General features: G+C 38.7%; 1 protein-coding gene across 1 annotated transcript in view; it reads left to right on the top strand.

Moving 5' to 3' along the window:
• LOC306995642 (cytochrome P450 2K1-like) overlaps positions 1 to 21,958 on the top strand; it is a 38,727-nt gene extending 16,769 nt beyond the window's left edge. Inside the window, exons 6-9 of the mRNA XM_079607422.1 lie at positions 12,901 to 13,042; positions 13,169 to 13,353; positions 15,080 to 15,221; positions 20,879 to 21,958. Of these exons, the coding sequence (XP_079463548.1) occupies positions 12,901 to 13,042; positions 13,169 to 13,353; positions 15,080 to 15,221; positions 20,879 to 21,066 (657 nt within the window). The 3' untranslated portion in view covers positions 21,067 to 21,958. The remainder of the gene's footprint in view (positions 1 to 12,900; positions 13,043 to 13,168; positions 13,354 to 15,079; positions 15,222 to 20,878) is intronic.
• The last annotated feature ends 217 nt before the right edge of the window (positions 21,959 to 22,175 follow it).

Below are 22,175 nucleotides of genomic sequence, written 5' to 3' on the forward strand. Positions count from 1 at the left end.
CAGAAATTACATGTTTTTCCAAATAAACATCTCTGTTTAATTATTTCCTCATATATTTTCCAACTCACATTCTTTTGGAGTTATTATCTATAATTTTTCATCAACTTCTACTTGTCAATTAACTATACAACTATTATCATAGATCTTTCCTCAAATGAATTCCTTAACTTTAATCTTATGATCTTATTTTTTATCTCTTGTTTTTTTCAGACAAAAACTAAAATTTTGTAAACAATTATTTACTTTTAAACCCACATTAACACCAGAAATTTATGTTCAAAAGCTCAGCTTGTTTCTGTTCTTCTCTTCAAATACCCCGAAGATAATGTTTTGCTATACAATTACTTTCGGTCATTTTACCACTCTCTGTGTATACTAGAGAAGCAACAGGCTTTCTATTTATATCTCTGTGTGTCTGTGTCTAAAGGAGGGTATAGATTCCAAAGGAAGGGGCTGCTACTCCCTTCTCACTCAGTTATCTTTTCCCTTCCTTTTCAGTTTAACTCAAATCAGTTTCTTTTTTTCCTTCTTTTTTTTATCTCAGATTAATTTCTTTGAATTTTCTTTTTTTTAAGTTTAACTCAGATCAGTAACCTCAAATATTTGAACAGCTTTACGGTCAAAATAAGAATGCCCGCAATTCTAGCTTCTATTTTCATTGATACCCTTCTTCTAAGGGTTCAATCCTCTGCGTATTTACGTTTTAGGGTTTCTTGGTATCTCTATATACTGCACTGCACTAACTAAGCACAGACCCGCCACTATAAACCGCTATAAATCACTGCTTGTCACACTATCCTCGTCTCCTTCTGAAACGATTCTTTGGTGTGTTGGAAATATTTTAGGGATCTTTTTTACAGTCCCGCCATATTCCGACCACCTGCCAGTTATAACAAGCTAATTGCTTAATCGTCTTACAGCTAATTCTAAATATTCGACTAAATGGTCTTCTTTCTAAAAAAGATCCATCTCCATCCCAGCATATCAAATAGTTTTAGAGGTTTACTTTTCAGAAAAACTTTAATAAGTCAAATTAAATTGAATTACTTAATTTAATTCCATTTTTCCTTAATTTTAATTGTTTTAATTTATGTCTGACACATATATTCTTTGGCAACACATCTGGTACTTTAAATAACACAGTTCTTTTAAGCAGTCTCAGTCAATGTCTCAAATCATCAGGCAGACTTAAACTTTTTAGAATAGAAAAAGTCTTACCTGGAATGACTGAGACAAATGCCTGAAGATGCGATCCTGTTCGTTCGTGACGCCAACTGTAGATTCTAAAAATCGTGCTTCCCCCATAATTGTTAAATCACGGAAGCTACACCTGATATTTTGCCAAGAGATTTATTATTTGAACATGTGTCATGTGTCAGACAGAGAGAAACACAGGCAAATAAGAATAAGGCTACATGAGAGGAGGTCTTCATTCTAGATTTCTCTATTCCCCATTATCTATCTTCTCACCCCATCATGCTAGATGTAAATGGTTTCTGGGTTTCTCCTTCCTTACCCCATAATCTCTATGTTTCCTCCTTCCTCTCACCCCATCATCATGCCTTAATGCTTCTCTGAGTTGGTACAGTAAGATTCAGCTTATATACATCACAGAGAGACTTACAACTTCCTTGTAAGGTAGAAAAACATATTGCTTATGTTTAAAGATGGAATGTCTACCTAATGCACATGGTCAATCTACTATCCACATTAAGAAACTATTTCTTCAGTGTATACATTAGTGGTGTATACATTAGTGTTATACAAATGGTACATTTGCATCAGTTGAAACATTCATTTTCTTGCAAAGAACATACAAACTGTACACATTTGAAGTATCATCATCATTGGAACATCTCCGCTAAGTGAACATTGCATACCTTTAAGCTAAATATAACTTTACCAGCTCTCTGCTCAGTACACATGTACAAACATAGTCTGACTTCACAAAATACATTATGAAATTATAAAGAAAATTAATAAAGAAAAATAATACTAAAAAATAACATTAAACAGTCAATTTTTCAGTCTTCAGCGCCCCAACCTGAGTTGGAGGCATCTGTCGAGACTACTTTCAGCTTTGAGACCGCCCCCAGATCTACGCCTGACTGATACCAGTCGGTCACCTTCCAAAGCTCTAGAGCTGTAACACAGTTCTGGGTTACCTTGATGCATGAATGACCGGAGGTCCACCCCTGGCGTGGGATGCACGTTTTCAGCCAGTGCTGAAGTGGGCGCATATGAAGCAAGCCCAGCCGAAGCACTGCTGAGGCTGAGGCCTTGAGACCTAGCATCCTCTGAACACTTTTGAGAGTGACATTGCCAACTTTGAATGACGCCGCCAGGCGCTGTATTCGCAGAGCGCGCTGTGACGTGAGCCGTGCTGTCATTGACACCGAGTCCAAATCTGTTCTCAGAAAATAGATTTTCTTGCTGGGAGACAGTGAACTCTTGGTCTAATTGACTTTGACACCCAAGCCTTCTAGATGGCTAAGAAGTAAAGCCCTGTGTGCCATCAGTTCCGCCTCTGACTGCGCTAGAATTAGCCAGTCGTCCAAATAGTTCAGAACTTGTATGCCCCGCTGTCTCAGGGGAGCGAGCGCCGCGTCCATGCACTCGTAAATGTACTAGGTGCTAAAGACAGGCCGAACGGAAGGACGGTGTACTGATAAGCCTGACCCTCGAAGGTCAATCTCAAGAAAGGCCTGTGACGGGGCGCTATTTGTATCTGAAAATATGCATCCTTCAGATCCACTGAAATAAACCAGTCCCTCGGGCAATTTTGCGTGAGGATTTGTCTGGTCGTGAGCATTCTGAACGCTCACTTCATAAGAGCTTTGTTCAAAAGCCTGAGATCCAGGATGGGTCTGAGACCGCCATCCTTGGGTACTAGGAAGTACCAGCTGTAGAAACCCGACTCGCTCTGTGCCAGAGGAACTGTTTCTATGGCCCCTTTTTTCAGCAGTTTCGCTATCTCGGTGCAAAGTAGATGCGCTACTTCGCCTTTCACCGTAGTTTTGACCATGGCTCGAAAGCGCGGGGGTCTGCGAGCAAACTGCAGTGAATAGCCTCGCTTTATAATGTTCAACACCCATTCTGACACACCCGGGATCATTTCCCATGCTTTATTTATGCTTTATTTACCATTCGACCCATGGCTAGGGGTGGAATGGTATCTGGGCTCTGGTTGCTGTGTACTAGGGACCTGGAGACCCGATTGGGCTGATACATTGACACTGCGCTTACAGTGTTCATATGGGGCCGGTTCACACATAACACATATCTTTTTGAGGTATAATAATACATTTATAAAATAAATAAATATATATATCTGGGTCGCAGTGAAAACGGCGTTTGGGTACAGGCGAGCGGGTTGTAAAACGGGCTCGTTGGCTGTAAAATATACTCCTCCAGTCACCTCTGCTGTGGGAACTGCGAGAACGAAGCGCGCTGCTTTCGATGGCGTTCCGGCCGCAGCGGGACTTGGCCATCGTCGTCTTCTCAGAGTCAGGAAGACTTGGGAGGCTCGGGATTCAGCGGAAGTTTTAGGCATCTTATTACTATTTTCAGGATTCTTATTGGCTAACGTGGGCTTGAGCTTCTCGTTACACTGCCACCTACAGGTTTGGCATGGTCTAGACGGCATATACACGGGTTCGTGTAAACGAACACTTCTCTGAAAACTGACAGGTGTGCACAATGTTATTTTTGAAAACGGAGAGGGGTGAAATGTCCGTTTATGAAAATAGCCGTCCACGTGTAAACGTAGCCTGCACAGTAAAATCCCCAGTGTTAAATTAACACTGCTCAAGTGTTTATATGAGTCTACACTCAGAGGGCCCTATCTTGCACCCAGCGCAATTGACTTTGAACACCGACGCATGTATCATTCCTATTTTGCACCCGCGCACAGCGGACTTTTCCCTCCACAGACGCACGTAGGTAAATTAGGGAATGAACTTGCGCTCGCGGGGGCGGTTCAGCGCAAAGAGGAGGCGTGTTCCGGCGCAAAACTTCCATGGTGCTATTTTCGAGTTTTAGAAAGCAATTCCGCCACTGACCAGGAAAAAAACAGTCTAAAGACAGTGGCGCGTTGCGCGTTAATGATATGGTATTTTAAGGGCGCGTGCTTGGCCATAATGTTAACGCGCATCCACTTTGATTCTCTAATATAAACAGATGCAGCAGTTTTCATTTTTGCAAATCATACATTATTAGCCTACAAGGAAAAATATTAACACACGAGGGAAATCATTGTTGTGTCCGTGAAGATGTGAAAAAGATCTATCTAGAAAAAAAAAAAAAAAAAAAAAACTAGATTAGGCTACACATTTACTACCCAAATTATACGCCTGTTTAACCGAAGCTAATTTGGGTGGGTTTCTCCCATCATCCCCAATGTCACTTCTCTGTGTTTTACGGCCCTGACGAGAACGTCGGAACAAGCGCGCCTGCTCTTAAAGGGAATGTGAGAGGACGCTCTGATTGGTTTATTTCACGTTACGCCCAAACCACACCTATGAATAATGAAGCTACTTCAGACCAACCCCTTTTAGGTTTGCGTCGGGCGCAAGAGTCATTTATCCCGCTGGGAAAATAGCAACAGCGCCGGGATCCGCCCACAAAGTTACTTGCGCTTTGCACTTTGACACTTGCGTTTCAGATCGTTAAAATAGGGCCCAGAGAGTGTTAAATGAACACTGAAGAGTGTTAAAGTTAATGAGATAATTAAGTGATTAATTGAGTTATGATTGAGCATTATTGAAGACACCTGATGATAACAAGCAGAATCATTGAAGGAGAAAATCCTAATTGGTATGTTACCATTATGGTGATCAGTGTTTGTTTTACTTGGGGTCTTGACCCTTAAAGTATTAGCTTTAGATTTTGTTTGGCTGTTGTATGTGAGTTATAACAGCCAGAGGAACAAAGAGAAAAGGTGATATGGTGATGGTTGTGAACATGTGGTGATCAAATAGTTAACATTTTTTTATTTTTTTTTATTTTACCTTTATTTTACCAGGTAGGCCGATTGAGAACAAATTCTCATTTACAACGGCGACCTGGCCAAGATAAGGCAAAACATGTGCAAGACAACAATGTTACATAATAAATACACAGAACAAGAGTGCAAATTTACAAATTACAGTGAACACAATAGGACAATATAGGGTCAAAACAGGATGAGATATATGCGAGTCTGTTAAGCAACATAATTAAGACTTAGCGAGAGTATTTTAAGATTAAAAATAATTATTTTACTGGATATATAAAATGTATCTTATTAAAATATATCTACCAATAAGTCAAGAAACTCAGCAAGTATGACAGTAGTGCAGGTGAAAAAAATCCACTGTGCAAAGCGGATATAGCATAAAAGAGAAAAGATTGGAGGCAATTAACAGGTACATAGATCGGTCAGATGTTCAGAAAGGAGTAGTTTAAAAGCAACTGGTGATATGAGTTTTTCAAGTTTTAAAGTTTTTTGTAATTCATTCCAGTCATTGGCAGCTGAAAACTGGAATGATTGGCGGCCGAATGTTGTGCAGACTTTCGGGGTGACTAAGGCAATATACCTACTAGATCGTAAACTGCGAGTAGGTACAGCAATAGTAACTAGACCGCTTAAGTACAGCGGGACTTTACCAAGCAAAGACTTGTAAATAAGTTGATACCAATGGGTTAAACGTCGCACAGTTAATGACGGCCAACCAGCTAGTGCATAGAGCTCGCAGTGGTGGGTGTTGTAAGGAGCATTTGTAACAAAACGTATGACGCTATGATAGGTAACGTCCAGTTTTTTCAGCAGAGAATTTGAGGCAATTCTATAAATGACATCACCAAAGTCAAACATTGGAATGATAGTCATTTTCACCAAAGCCAGTTTGGCAGCATAAGTAAAAGAGGCCCTGTTGCGGAAAAGAAAGCCAATTCTAGATTTAATTTTAGATCTTAGTTTGTTAATGTGCGGCTGGAAGGAGAGAGAACTGTCTAACAAGACACCTAGATATTTATATGTATCAACATATTCTAGCTCAGACCCATCCAGCGTAGTGATGTTAGGTAGACAAGCAGGTGTTGGCCGCGAACGATTGAAAAGCATACACTTAGTTTTACCAGAGTTTAATAATAACTGAAGATTTTGAAAGGAATATTGAATAGAATTGAAACTCTCCTGAAGATTTTTAAGCACAGTATCTAACGAAGGGCCTGACGTGTACAGGATGGTGTCGTCTGCATAAAGATGGATCTGAGAGTCACCAGCAGCAAGAGCCACATCATTGATGTAGAGGGAGAAAAGAGTCGGCCCAAGAATCGAGCCCTGTGGCACCCCCATAGAGACCGGCATAGGTCCCGACAACAGGCCCTCCGATTTAACACGCTGGACCCTGTCGGAGAGATAATTGGAAAACCAGGCAAGGCAATCATGGGAGAAGCCAAGGCTATTGAGTCGGCCAATGAGAATACTGTGATTAACCGAATCAAAAGCCTTGGACAGGTCGATGTAAACGGCTGCACAGTATTGCTTTTTATCAATGGCGGATATGATGTCATTCAGAACCTTTAAGGTAGCCGTGTTGCAGCCATGACCAGCACGAAAACCAGACTGCATAGCAGAAAGAGTACGGTGGGATTCCAGATGACTAACAATTTGTTTATTGGCCAGTTTCTCAAGAACTTTGGAAAGACAAGGTAGGATGGATATTGGTCTATAGCAGTTAGGGTCGAGGGTGTCTCCCCCTTTAAACAGAGGAATGACTGCAGCGGATTTCCAATCTCTCGGGATCTCAGAAGATAAGAAAGAGAGGTTAAATAGACTGGTAATGGGGGCAGCAATAATATTTGCAGATAATTTTAGAAAAAAAGGGTCCAGATTATCCAGCCCAGCTGATTTGTAAGGGTCTAGCCTTTGCAGTTCATTCAGTACATCGGCTACCTGGATAGGAGTAAAGGAAAAGTGTGTGGAAAAATGTATGGAGGGGGCTGGGCACAGGGGTGTTGTGACTGTAGGGCAGCTAGCTTGAGGGCGAGTATCCAGATGAAAGGCAAGGCCGGCTTCAGTGAAATGTTTATTAAAGTTCTCCAATATCTTAACCTTATCTACAGTAACAGTATTATCAAATTTTAGGGCTGTAGGAAGTTGGGAGGAGATAACTTTATTCTCCAGAATTTTTACAGTGTCCCAAAACTTTTTAGAGTTGGTGTAACAGGCAGCAAACTTCTGTTTAAAGAAGTGAGCCTTTGTCTCCCTAACTACCTGAGTATATCGGTTTCTAGCTTCTTTAAAAAGTTGCATGTCGCTGGGCTTGTTTGAGCCCAGCGCGGTACGCCACAGAGTGTTTTTGTGTTGATTGAGCGAGGTCAGTTCTGTGGTGAACCACGGACTGTATCTATCTTTCGTTCTGAACTTTTTAAAAGGAGCATGCATATTTAGGACAAAGAGAAATTCACTTTTGAAGTACAGCCAGGCATCCTCCACTGACGGTATAAGATTAATATTCAACCAGGAAATAGCGTTCAGGTCATTTAAAAAAGCCTGTTCGCTGAAGTGTTTTAAACAGCGTTTGACGGAGATGAGGGGTGGTCGTTTGACCCCAGTCCCATTACGGACGCAGGCAATAAGGCAATGATCGCTAAGATCCTGGTTATAAACAGCAGAGGTATATTTACAAGGCAAGTTAGTCAAAGCCACGTCTATGAGCGTTCCCTTCGTCGCTAATTTGAGATTGAACCTGGTAGGTTAATTTATAATCTGTGTGAGGTTAAGTGCATCTAGCTTAGAAAGTAAAATAACTGGGGGGTTGAGCATGTCCCAATTTAAATCACCAAGCAATAAAAACTCAGAAGATAGGTGTGGAGCAATAAGTTCACATATGGAGTCGAGGGCACTGCACGAGGCTGAAGGAGGTCTGTAACAGGCAGCAACAGTAATGGCCTTATTTCGAGATAACTGAATTTTTAAAAGTAAAAGCTCAAACTGTTTGGGTACAGATCTGGACAAAATTACTGAGCTCTGTAGTTTATCTCTGCAGTAGATTGCTACTCCACCACCTTTTGCAACTCGATCTTGCCGAAAAATATTATAGTTGGGGATTGTTATTTCAGTAGTGTTAACAGACTTCCTAAGCCAGGTTTCGGATACAGCTAATATATCAGGGTTGGCTGAATGTACAAGAGCTGTAAGTAAGTCTAGTTTTGGGAGTAGACTTCTAATGTTGATATGCATAAACCCAAGGCTTTTACGATCACAGAAGTCAGTGAAAGAGATTGCCTGGGGCTCAGGGAAGACACTAGGTGTTTTCGGGCCAGGGTTGCGCTCAACGTCTCCAGATGAACAAAGGAGAAGAAAAATAAGAGTGTGGCACATGGCTTTAAGGACTGGGCGTTTAGAGCGGCGGGTAGCATTATACAACATTATCATTATTCATAATAGTGTGACCTGAATCACTGAGCTCATATAGAGCCTATTTACAAATTTCATTTACTGTATTAGTTATAGCAGCACTGTCCTTGAAAAGCAGAATATTTTTAACTTTCTCAATGTAATCCAAATATTTTCTTATAACTTAAACACATACAAAACTGTTTTTTTTTTTTTATTAAAACACAGACATCAAGAATCTCCCTGTGAATGTCAACAATGGTGACACTTATAAAGCATTCTGGATACCACCAATCAAATCTCATTCATGGCTCCCATCATGCATTGCTGCATGAATAAAATATTAGCTTATGGTCAGAGGTGATCTTTTTGTCACCATTGTTGAGAATCATATGCTTATTCTTGATGTCAGAGTGTGCCTACCTGAAACTCTTTTCACTATACCCTTAATAAAAGAAGGTTGTTTTTTTGTAAATGATTTGATCATTTGGATTCAATTTAAAAGGTTAAAAAGGCATACTCTACAAGGGACAGTGCTGCTATAATTAAGCCTCTGTCTGGTTCCAATTCTTTTTCAGGTCTTCCACAACATATTTTTGTAAATTCAGTTGAAATTAAAAACAAAATTGATATAATTGGACATTTTAATAATCACTTTGTATCAGTTGGCTGTGCTTTGAATGAGTCCAAATCAAATGATCATTGCTCTGACTCCAGCACTGAAGCACTACCGGAAACTTTTGTATTTAGACCCATTTTAAAAAAGGATGTCTGTACTGCTCTTAAAGCTATTGACCCCAAAAAATCAATAGGACCAGACAATCTAGAACCTTTCTTATTGAAGGTTGCAGCTGAAATTATAGCCAATCCTATAGCATATATTTAGGGGCCAAGCACTGAAGGTGCGGGCACCTATTGTATCTGTTCCCGTTCTTATTCTTCTTTTTCTTTTTCTTTTTTTTCTTTTTCTTCCGACTGGGCGTCTATGGCAGCCTATAGAACCGTTTGCGGGAAACTTATACAAATTGGCACAGTGATAGAGGACAGCCTGAACTATCACCATAGCAAATTTGGAGTCTCCAACTCATTCCCTCTAGCGCCACCAGCTGTCCAAAGTTTCACTCATGTTTATGCTAATAACTTTTGAACCACAAGGGCTAGAAACAAAATTCTTTTTTCCTCTGATTCCTGAGCTCATGACGATTCGACTGCACCCTATGACGTCATTTTCCGTCATAATAGTTTTCCCGCCATTTTGAATTTTCCGAAAAACCTACTTTTTCGAACTCCTCCTAGGCCGTTGCTCCGAATTTCACGAAAAATGAACCAGATCATCTCCAGACCTTGACGACCAAAAGTTATGGAATTCAAGTTGATTCGAATTACCGTTCTCGAATACCGCGCAAATAAATTTTACGTAGCGCTTGCAAAAACAGACGTAAGGCCGTATCTCCACAACGCTTTATCGGATTCAGACCAAATGTCCAAAAATCACAAAAGTGGTCTCGTTAGATTCAGTGCGTCATGTTGAGTTGACTGATATCCAATTTTCCCATATCGGCCATTTTGGCTGTCGGCCATTTTGAATTATGTGCTAAAATGCTGTATTTTATGAACGCATGAACGTATCGTTACGAAACTCAGTATGGGTCATCAGTACAAGGCCTTGAAGGTACTCAAAAGATTTCAAGACAGCGCCACCTTTTGGTCAAAAGTTATAATTAAATTTCCAAAAATGCTAATAACTTTTGCATACATTTGCCTATTTTAATGACACTGATCTTAATAGATTCCTTGGGTTATGCTGAAAACATAGATACCAATTTTGCCATAGTCAGTCAAACTTCCTGTCCGCCATCTTTATTTTCTTTTAAAACCTACTTTTTCGAACTCCTCCTAGACCGAACGTCCGATTTTCACCAAAATCGGATCGTGTCATCTCCAGACCGTGCCGAGTAAAAGTTATGGATTTCGTGTCGATAGACAAAACCGTTTTCGTATACCACAGTGGCAAAGTTTAGGCATGATGCCAAAATTACTATTCAGGCTTTATATCTGCAATACCTTGACATATTGACACCAAACTTTGCATGTGTCATTGTCACTTCACTCTGACCACATCACATCAGTTTCGTAACTGCGCCACCTATTGGTCGAAAGTGATAATCATATTTTTAGTTAATGTATGTGATTTTTCAACCATTTTGCCACAATTCATCTTTAAATGTCTTCAATTGCTCCTAGCTGCAGTTGGTCTCACACTCCCAGCCACTTTGGCATGTCTTGTCGTCTTGCTTGCGCTTGGCCCCGGTGATTGCTGCTTGCAGCTATATTTTTAATTGTAGTCTGCAGACAAATTTCATTCCCAAATTATGGAAAGCAGCCTATGTGCTTCCTTTGCTAAAGGGTGGCGACCCTTCAGATCTTCATAATTATAGGCCAATTTCCAAACTTTCTATTCTTGCAAAAATTTTGGAAGCTCAAGTAAACTGTCAATTAAAAGAATATTTGGCAGAGCATAATATTTTAACTGATGTACAGTCAGGTTTTAGAGCTGGACACAGCACTGTTACAGCAACTTTGTTGCTATTAAATGACATTATAAATGCCTTGGACAAAAAGCAACATTGCGCTGCCTTATTTGTGGATTTGTCCAAGGCATTTGACTCTGTTGATCATAGACTATTGCTAAATAGATTAATTAACATTGGAATAGGAAACACAGCTATCAATTGGTTCAAGAATTATCTTACAGAACGAACGCAATGTGTTTCTGTAGATGGTCTTGAATCAGACTTTTTAGAGATTTCCAAGGGTGTTCCACAAGGCTCGATCTTAGCCCCTATTTTATTTTCTATATTTATAAATAATATTGGAAAGGATGTGCAAACTGCTAAACTGCATCTTTATGCAGATGATACTGTGATATACTCAGTTGCCCCTTCATTGAACCAAGCCATAAATTACCTTCAATTAGCCTTTCAACACCTTCAAGTCTCACTACATGACCTTAAGTTAGTGCTAAATACTAAGAAAACCAAATTTATGACGTTTTCAAGGGCTCGTTCCCAATCCCCAGATAATATAATTATTAATACACTAAATGGGGACTTAATTGAAAATGTTTCATCATACAAGTTTTTAGGTTTTTGGCTGGACAACAAACTTTCTTTTAAAGTTCATGTGGAAAAGCTTGTAAAAAAACTGAAACTAAGACTGGGTTTTTTTTTTTAGGAATAAGGCTTGTTTCAATTTGTTAGATAGAAAAAAACTTGTGCAGACTACTTTTTTAAGTGTTTTGGACTATGGTGATATTGTTTATATGCATGCTGCCTCTAGTACTCTTCACTTTTTAGATTCTGTGTATCACAGTGCTCTGCGCTTTCTAACTAACTCTGGTTCCCGTACTCATCATTGTACGTTGTATGAACTGATTGGTTGGACGTCACTAAGTCTACGTAGACAATTTCATTTGTATATTTTTCTATACAAGGCCATGTTGGGTAAACTGCCGGCATATTTATGTGATCTTCTTAAGAAGAATTCCAGCAGTTTTCATCTCCGTTCCACCAGGTGGCTCTCTTACCAGGTTCCAAGGGTTTTTACTGAGCTGGGGTAGAAAGCCTTCTTTTACTTTGCGCCATGGTCTTGGAATAATTTGCAAAACTTGCTACATCTAAATGATTTAGTCCCATTAAGAGAATTTAAGACCATGTTAAAATGCCATATAACTCAAAAATGTAACTGTCATATGTGACCTGTTCCTTTTTATGTGATGCTTGTTTGGATGTTTTGATTATGTTGTATTTGTATTTAAATTGTGACTGGTGTGCCGTCTTGGCCAGGTCTCCCTCGGAAAAGAGATTCTGTCTCAAGGGACTTCCTGGTTAAATAAAGGTTAAATAAAAAAAATATATATAATCCATAAGGTAAACTTAACTCAGAAATTATGCTCTCGGTGAGTTCAGTGCTTCAGGCCATGTATTGATTATGTTAAAAAAACAACCAACTCAATCAACTAACCTGTTCTCTTTGTTCATCTGGCTGTGATTGCTGAATTACAGCAGTCAAACAAATTCTAAAGAAAAAATGTACGGGTCAAGAGCACAACTAAACTAAACACTGATCTCCATAATGGTGACAATTTTACATTAATTTTCTCCTTCAGTGATTCTGCTTGTTAACATCAGGTGTCTTCAATAATGGTCAATCATAACTCAATTAATGACTTAATTATCTCATTAACTTTAACACTGCTTCAGTGTTCATTTAACACTCTCTGAGTGTGGACTCATATAAACACTGAGCAGCGTTAATTTAACACTGGGGATTTTGCTGTGTGAGCAGTGACAATTTAACACTGGGAATTTTGCTGTGTAAATGAATTTCAATGTTTTCATTTTCTAATTTATTTCGTTTTGAATGTATTTTAATCAATGAGGAACTTTGTAATATTTTTTTTCTTTAGTATTTTATAAAAAGTATAAATTTGGGCTCTGTGGATTTGTACTTGTCAGCAATCCTGCAAGAAAGACACGCACTTTCACCAGGAGAATCTTCTTATGACGGTGGGAAATCTGTTTGCTGCTGGTACTGACACGACAGGAACGACTCTGCGCTGGGGTTTGATGCTCATGGCCAAATACCCTCATATACAGGGTAAAAACACAGTCATTTAAAGTGTTTGTTCCCATGCTGATGTTTATTTGTGAAGTTTTTTTCTTCTTCTCTCACATCAGCTGAATTCAATTGATTCGTAAAACACAAAAATATGCCATAATGCAGATCGAGTTCATGAGGAGATTGACCGGGTGATCGGTGGACGTCAGCCAGTGGTGGACAACAGGAGGAACTTACCGTATACAGATGCAGTGATTCATGAAACACAGAGACTGGCCAACGTAGTGCCCATGAATCTCCCTCATAAAACCAGCTGTGATGTTCACTTCAACGGATACTTGATCAAGAAGGTCAGTCAGAAGAATAAATATTTAGGCCTAAAAGATACCATGTGCATCTTGAAAATTGTTTGGTAACACTTTAGAATACTGTATCTTACTGCATAACTGGAATTATTGAATAACTACACTCAAAAAAATAAATTGTTGAATGAACATGATTTAATCGTATCACCCATTATGCATCTAAGCAAGATTTGAATATTTTATTTGAACACAATATTGGTTTGTAAATTGAACATGATTGTAATATGTCAATGCAACTTCTTTGCAACTAATTGAATCAACATGTTTGTATTGTGTTAGACTAATCAAATGTATTCTCATTCACTCAAAGCACAGGAAAGCAGAATCACCAAAGGAGAAAATCTAATTTTTAAGTCACCATTATGGAGATCAGTGTGTGTTTTAGTTGGGCTCTTCACCCTTAAATTATTAACTAAGTTTTGTTTGGCTACTGTACATAAGTTATAACAGCCAGATGAACAAATAGGAACGGTGATCTGATGGTGTTGGTTGTGTATTAACATAACCATTATTTCACAATCATTTAACCTGAATCACTGAACTCATATAGAGTCCAATTTATGAGTTAGGTTTAATTTATTAATTTTAGCTGCATAATAGGTTTAGCCTTTTCAATGAAATTAAAACGATCAAATCAATAAATAAAAAAATATATATATACACATTTCTTTTTAGGCACACACAGACATCAATAATCAGTGTATGAATCTCAACAATGGTGACATTTATAAAGCATGTTGCAGTCAAATCAACCAATCAAAACTCATTCATAGCTCCCATCATGCATTGCTGCATGAATAAATAATGAGCTTATGATCAGAGGTGATCTGTTTCTCACCATTGCTGAGATTCATACGTTAAATCTTGATGTCTGTGTGTGCCTAAAAAAGAAAAGTGTATATATATTTTTTATTTTTATTGATTTGATCGTTTAATTTCATTGAAAAGGCTAAACATATTATGCAGCTAAAATTAATAAAATAAACCTAAATCATAAATTGGACTCTATATGAGTTCAGTGATTCAGGTTAAATGATTGTGAAATAATTGTTATGTTAATACACAACCAACACCATGAGATCACCGTTCCTATTTGTTCATCTGGCTGTTATAACTTATGTACAGCAGCCAAACAAAACTTAAAGTTAATAATTTAAGGGTGAAGAGCCCAACTAAAACACACACCGATCTCCATAATGGTGACTTAAAAATTAGATTTTCTCCTTTGGTGATTCTGCTTTCCTGTGCTTTGAGTGAATGAGAATACATTTGATTAGTCTAACACAATACAAACATGTTGATTCAATTAGTTGCAAAGAAGTTGCATTGACATATTACAATCATGTTCAATTTACAAACCAATATTGTGTTCAAATAAAATATTCAAATCTTGCTTAGATGCATAATGGGTGATACGATTAAATCATGTTCATTCAACAATTTATTTTTTTGAGTGTAGGTAATTCTTCATTAACTACTTCTTCACTACTGTTAACTAAGGAAGATGTGTTAACTAATCAGTATATAATCGAATTTTATAATTTGTGTTAAGTAACAGTTTGTTAATCAATAACTAATGAATTATGTCATACCTCCTGAATAAAGTTAATGAAGAATTACCTATAGTTGTTCAATAATTCCTTATTAGTTAAGCAGTAAGTAAGATACAGTATTCTAAAGTGTTACCCATTGTTTTTTCTCCATTTTCTAGGGTACCACTGTAGTTCCTCTGCTGACGTCTGTTTTGAAGGACCCAAGCGAATGGGAGAAACCGGACAGCTTTTACCCAGAACACTTCCTAGATGAGAAGGGCCAGTTTGTCAAGAGGGATGCTTTCATACCCTTTTCTGCAGGTATACTCAACTCTAAACACCCAGTGTTTTGAAGAAATAAACATTTGATCTCTCTCTCTCTTTCTCTCTCTCTCTTTCTATCTAACTTCTAACTGTAAGTACCTTTGCAACTAAATGTGTCTCATTAGAGTATTAGTCGACTGTCTGTTTAATATCTGCTAACTCTTTATTTTAATGCTCCCCAACAGACATTCTACTGTCTGTAAGTAACTTTGCAACTACTTATTATCCTAACCCTAACCTAACAGTCTACTTATACTCTAGTTGACATGTAGTTGCAAATGTATATATTAGAATATATATCGTTAGCAGTGAGTTTTTTTCCCATTGACTTCCATAGTATTTTTTTTCCTAATGGGTACAGACTACTGTTTGGTTTCTGACATTCTTCAAAATATCTTTCTTTGTGTTCAGCAGAATAAATAAATTAATACAGGTTTGAAACAACTTGAGGGTGAGTAAATGATGACAGCATTTACATTTTAAAGTGAACTATCCCTTTAATATGACTAATATATCTTCTTATGAGATCGATACGGGCAGAATTTTGATTGTACAGGTGGAGTTAATGGGATTTCCTTTTCTTTTCATAAATGTTTACTCGCCAAATAATGGAGCAGAAAGGGTGTTTAAAAAAAAAAAATTATCTAGTGAATTAAAAAAATTTGATAACTCGTATATGGTTCTTGGGGGTGACTGGAATTGCACCTTAGATTTTACACTAGACCGAAATGGTGAGGAACCGTATCCTCAGTCTGCTAATTCATTAAGCAGTATTATGAGAAAATATGACTTATCTGATGTATGGAGGGAGAAACACCCAACAGTAAACAATATACATGGGTTAAAGCTTCTCACGATTGTGGGGTAAATTGTGGGGTTTGTGGTCAAACAAGGACCACCGCAATACTTTGCATTTCACCACAATAACATACAGGTGAACAAACAAGGCAAAACGAATAACAGATGAGAGCGAGAAAGTGAGAGAGAATGAAAGAGAGGATGACTCGTAAGAGTGATGCGCGCCGTGCGTTCGCGATTTGAGGGAGAGAGAGAAAGAGAAAGTAGATCACGAATGATCATAGAATAGCAAAATCACAGACCTTTGAGAGCCAACAATGAACAAACCTTAAAACATTAAAACTCGTGGGAGTTAATACTTGCAAAGTCGTTTGTGTGTATGTCTGGACCCGGGGAGCGCGCGTTCTCGTGCGGAGGCGCGTTCTCTCGTGAATCCTCGAGCAGGGCGCGTGCTCTCGTGTTTTCGGGGCGCGCAGATTGCGGGATATTTGAAGGCTTCTTGAAAGTGAAGTTGCTGAAGGAATAATTCAAGCTAAATTCGTTCACTCTTAGGTGAAGGCGAACCAAGGAGAATTTGAAAATGAAACAAAAGAAACTTAGATAAAGAAAATAAAAAGAGACGGACTCCAGAGGAGTCGATCGCAGACTGTTCACATGACGAGGTCGGGTAGCAAGAGAGAGATTTTGGGGGAGCTTTGGCTTTTAAAGAATGTATGGCTCCCGCCTTCTTGGGCGCGAGTAGCCAATCACCTTCAGTGATATGGGAGCGGGAACCTTTCTTTGTCTTGTCGAGAAGACCCCCTTCTGGCTTGGGTTACAAAAGTGTGTGACAAACCTTTCGGCTCCAGAAATATGAAATGTGTACAACAATGTACATTGCTGCATTCTGCTATCAGAATTCGACTCCGTTAGGTTTAGAGAATTACAGAGACATCAAACACATCAGTTAAGATTATAAGAATACAAAGTTTACATTATTATGCATTAGTATAGGCATTTAAGGTTTGATTAATACATGCTGTAATTGTAACCAAATCCCAAATCTGTCATGACACATAAATGGCAACACAGAAAAATATTAAGTCCATTTGTTAAGGTCTTAAATATGATTCTGTTGAATAAAGTCTCTTGGTGTGTGTGTGCTTTTTTGGGGAAGGCACGTGGGTGTCATGTTACGTGTCTCTTTGTATGTACGCACATTCCAGAGAGGGGGATGTTAAGAAGACAATCGTGGCTTGTTCGAACATCTTGGTCAGCAGAACAGTTAAACAGAATGTTTTTTTTTGTTTGTTTGTTTGTTGATTGGGATTCATTGATCGCACAGCAGCAGTCATTGTCGCTACATATTAGTGCTGCGAGGTTGGATAGGTTTTATGTAAGTAAAAATAATTCCAATAGAGTTTTAAAAGCTAACATCTTTCCAAACGGTTTTACTGATCATCATTTGTGCATGATTGAAATGAGTTTAAAAAAGTCACAGCGTTCTAGCTATTATTGGCATTTTAATTTGAAACTATTACATGACTATATTTTGTGAAAAGTTTGGGTTATTTTGGTCTAAGTGGCAAGAGCAAAAAAGTGAATACGAAGACTTAGTGCAATGGTGAGAGATTGGAAAAGCACAAATAATATTTTTTTGCCAGAACTATACAGCCCACTCAAATAGACTTGTAAAGAACACTATTAAATCACTTGAGAGAGAAATAACTGAAATCGAAGAAGGAATTATTGAAGAAAATTCAGAAGAAGTGGATCAATTAAGAGAAAAAAAGACTGTTTTGGCGTCCCTGTTCAATGAAAGAGCAAAAGGTGCTTTGATAAGAGCCCGTTTTTCCTCAATACGAGAAATAGATGCTCTGAGCTCTTTTTTTTTTCAACTTGGAGCGGAAAGAAGGAGACAGAAAACTTATGTTACATTTGAAACTACCAGATGGGACTTTAACTACTAATCCAAAAGAAATGAGAAACCATGCAAATAACTTTTATACTGATTTATTCAAAGCAAGAGACTGTGACATTAACTGCATGGACAACCTACTAAGAGATTTGCCAAAGCTCACCGATGATCAGAGACAATGGCTTGATGCCGATATTCAATTGGACGAAATATCAGAGGCGGTAAAGAAACTTTCCAATGGCCGGTCCCCTGGCATTGATGGACTCCCTTCTGAATTCTACAAGCAATTCTGGACTCTTTTAAAAGATGATATGCTTGATGTTTTTAGATTTTCTCATAGAAAAAATGAACTGCCGACTAGTTGTAGAAGAGCGGTTTTATCTTTATTGCCAAAAAAAGGTGACCTTGGACTGTTAAAGAACTGGAGACCAGTAGCTTTACTGTGTACTGATTATAAAATTCTAGCCAAGTGTCTTGCAAACAGATTGAAACAATTTTTAGAGTATGTCATCAATGATTTTCAAACGTATTGTGTGCCAAAAAGAACAATAATGGACAATCTTTTTCTTGTGCGTGACATAATGAATTTAGCAAATGCTGGTAATGAGGATGTGGGTTTTCTGTCAATTGATCAAGAGAAAGCTTTTGATAAAGTAGATCATTTTTATTTATTTAAAACTCTTAAAGCTTTTGGTTTTGGTGAGAATTTTATCTCTTGGATCAAACTGTTATACACTGGAGCCTCTGCATTGTTAAAAGTTGGAGGTGGGCTAAGTTGTCCAGTTTTAGTACAGAGAGGTATAAGACAAGGCTGTCCTTTGTCAGGACAGCAGCTGCTGTACTCTCTAGCAATTGAACCCTTACTATACAAACTTAGGGAGAAATTGCAAGGGTTTCTAGTGAAAGGTTGTGAAGACAGGCCAATCACTCTTTCGGCCTATGCAGATGATATCACTGTTTTTATAAGAGGTGACACAGATATAATGAATTTAACAAATGCTTTAAATATTTACGAAAAGGCTTCATCAGCTAAAGTAAATTGGGAAAAGAGTGAAGGGTATTTATTAGGAGATTGGCAGGGAAGGACCCCTCCTGTGCTTCCAGGGGGAGTTAAATGGGGAAGAGGGGGTTTGAAGATGTTGGGGGTGTTTTTAGGAACAGATCAGTATAGGCAGAAGAACTGGGATGGTATGGTGGAGAAAATGTGTGACCGGTTGTCTCGATGGTCGTGGGTGCTGCCCCAGCTATCGTATAGGGGCAGGGTATCATCTGGCTGCATCTGCATTATGGCACAAGATGAACGTTCTGGATCCCCCGGAAAGTGTGGTTGAAGAGTTGCAAAGAAAGCTAATTGACTTTTTCTGGGATGGGCAGCACTGGAAAAAATCTGCAGTACTTTTCCTACCTATTCAAGAGGGTGGACAAGGCCTGATGGACATTAAAAACAGAATAAAGACATTCCGACTTCAAGCAGCACAAAGATTGCTGTATGCGGAGCCGTGCTGGGCTGATACAGCGCGTGCTGTGTTGAGGACAATGAACATTTTCAAGTATGATGTGCAATTGTTTTTGATCAAATTGGCCAACATGGACTTGAAGAATATTTCCCCTTTCTACAAGGCAGTTTTGAGAGCATGGACTTCAACTTTTAAGGTCAAGAGGGTTCTCACAAATATTGGACTCTGGAGAGAGAAGGAACCTCTTTTTAATAACCCGCTGATACCAGCACCGGCACTGGAGCCCAGAAGCATTCAGAACGTAATGGCAAGGGCGGGGTGTACACGAATTGCTGACCTAAAGACTGGTGAAAACTGGAAAAGTCCAGAGGAGATGTGCAACAAGACAGGCATCAAGTCCATAAGGATAATAAAGAGGATCATGGATGGAATTGTTTCCGCATTGCCTTCTGTCTTCAGACAAAGCCCAGAGGAAAATGAGGTTCCTGAACAGAACGGAGGGAGTCTTTTTCCTCAAGTGGAGGTTTCAGCAGCGGTGGATGAAGAGCCGGAGGAAGGTTCTCTTCTAAATTTCAGGACTCCTGTGCTGGAAGGCTTTGAGACTGTCTCAAAAAAGTCACTGTACAACATTTGCGTGAAAGTATCCCACTATAACGTGCTCAAAGACTGTAAAGAGACAAAGTGGTCAGATTTGTTCGGGCCAGACTCGTCCCCTAGAGGATGCTCTCCAGAGTCCCCATACAAACCTCCTATAGAGAAACGCACGGCGGATCTCCAATGGAGGGTTGTGCACTGGGCGGTAGCTACAAACAGGCACGTGGCACACATTGACCCCACTGTAGGGAAAGAATGTCCTTTTTGTGGCACTGAAGAGTCAATTGATCATTTGTTTTTAAATTGTTTGAGGTTAAGAGGTTTGTTTCAGATCTTAGATGGGTGGGTCAGAGATTTTGGGGTAGGTTTTAATAATGCATTTTTCATTTTTGGACCAAAATATGTTGCATCAGACAGGAAAAAACTCTCGTTAATTAATTTTGTGGTTGGAGGAGCAAAGATGGCAATATGGTTAACGAGGAAAAGGAAACTGAAAGGAGAGGGGGATGTAGGTCCTGAGGTGGTCTTAAAGGCTCTTATAGCAACTAGAATCAAGGCAGAGTTTGCGTATTTTAAGCTAATGAACAATATGGACAGATTTATTGAAATTGGGCTTTGAATGATGTTTTGTGCTCAGTGGATTATGAAAATGAGCTGGTGTTAAATTTATGAGTTTTTGTGACTTGAAAAAAAAAAAAATTGTCTAAATAATGATTGTAATTTTTTATTCAATATTTTGTTACGTCTATGAGTTGTTGAGTGTGTATTTATTCATGTACATCTGAGAAAATAGATGTTTATGAGGAATGTCTATAAAGTATAAATAAAGGTGTGTTAAAGGTCTCTCTCTCTCTCTCTCTCTCTCTCTCTCTCTCTCTCTCTCTCTCTCTCTCTTCTCTCTCTCTCAGGCCGAAGGATTTGTTTGGGAGAGAGTTTGGCCAGGATGGAGCTCTTCCTGTTCTTCACTTCCCTCCTTCAGAGCTACCGCTTCACAACTCCACCTGGAGTGTCTGGAGATGATCTGGATCTCAAAGGAATAGTCGGAATCACGTTGAATCCGTCCCCACACAAGCTGTGTGCGATCAGACGCTCCTGATCCAAGAATGTATCATCAGTCCTTAGAAGAAAACACATAAATGTCACCGTTTCAGTATGAGTTTGACAATATCTGCACATATTTTACTCATTCTTCTCAGTAATTGTGTATATGTAAATAATGAGCAATTTGTAAAACCACTTTTGGCTCTTTGGATCATAAAACGTCTCAGATAAGTAAAAAAAAAAAAAATCTTGAATTAAACATTTAGTTGCTATCCATTTAGAATATTGTTACTGATTGTTTGGAGAAATAAAAAGCAATTTTATGTAAGAAATGTAAGTTTTTGTCATAATTTTCTAGTTTTTATATCATCAATATTTTAATGTCATTATTGACGTTATCACATAATTTCATATTTTAATGTCATGATTATGACTTTTATCTTTTATACAGAGTGCGCAGTCTTTGAAATTGAAATGATTAGCATTCTAGACTGATCTCTTCATCTTCTCTATAATTACAAGATGTATAATCACCTCACAAAAAGATGTTCACATAAATGTCACATTAAAGGAAGTTGTAGTTTGTGTTTGAATAATTACGTATCTTTTTAGCTGAGGTAAATTAAACGCAATTCTCACGTATCCTTGCTTGATAATGAATGAGATGACCCATCGGGCGGTTGAAATTTAAAAGGCTGATTTTCGCGCTTTAGGGCAGTGACGGGTACACATGTCATCCAGTGGTTGTCCAGACACCACAGGCACAACCTTAAGCAATGGCCCTGAACGGTGGTTCAATGTCAACATTGTGACAACGCTGTAACAACCTTCACCACACAACGTAGTTATAGCAACCTTTTGGCCATGGTGTTAAAACGTTGTTAGAAGGCTGGTTACGTTGTGCCAACGCTCTGTGTTTGCTGGGGTGTGCTTTCATGTTGTTATGTTTTGTGTGAACACGCGACTTATGAGTGTTTTCATAAGCTGCGTGTTCATGTCTTGTTTTGTGTAAGCACATGGCTTGTGATTTGTTTTACTGGCCATGTGCTTGTGTTTTGTCATGTTTGTTGTGAGCACATGGCTTCCTTGTGCCATGTGCTCTCCTATCAATTGTCTAGCCCCTCCCCTCTTGTTACCTGATTATTGTTTCATTTGCCCCACCTG

This window comes from Phoxinus phoxinus, assembly GCF_949152265.1.
Source record: "Phoxinus phoxinus genome assembly, chromosome: 1".
Classification (NCBI taxonomy): domain Eukaryota; kingdom Metazoa; phylum Chordata; class Actinopteri; order Cypriniformes; family Leuciscidae; genus Phoxinus; species Phoxinus phoxinus.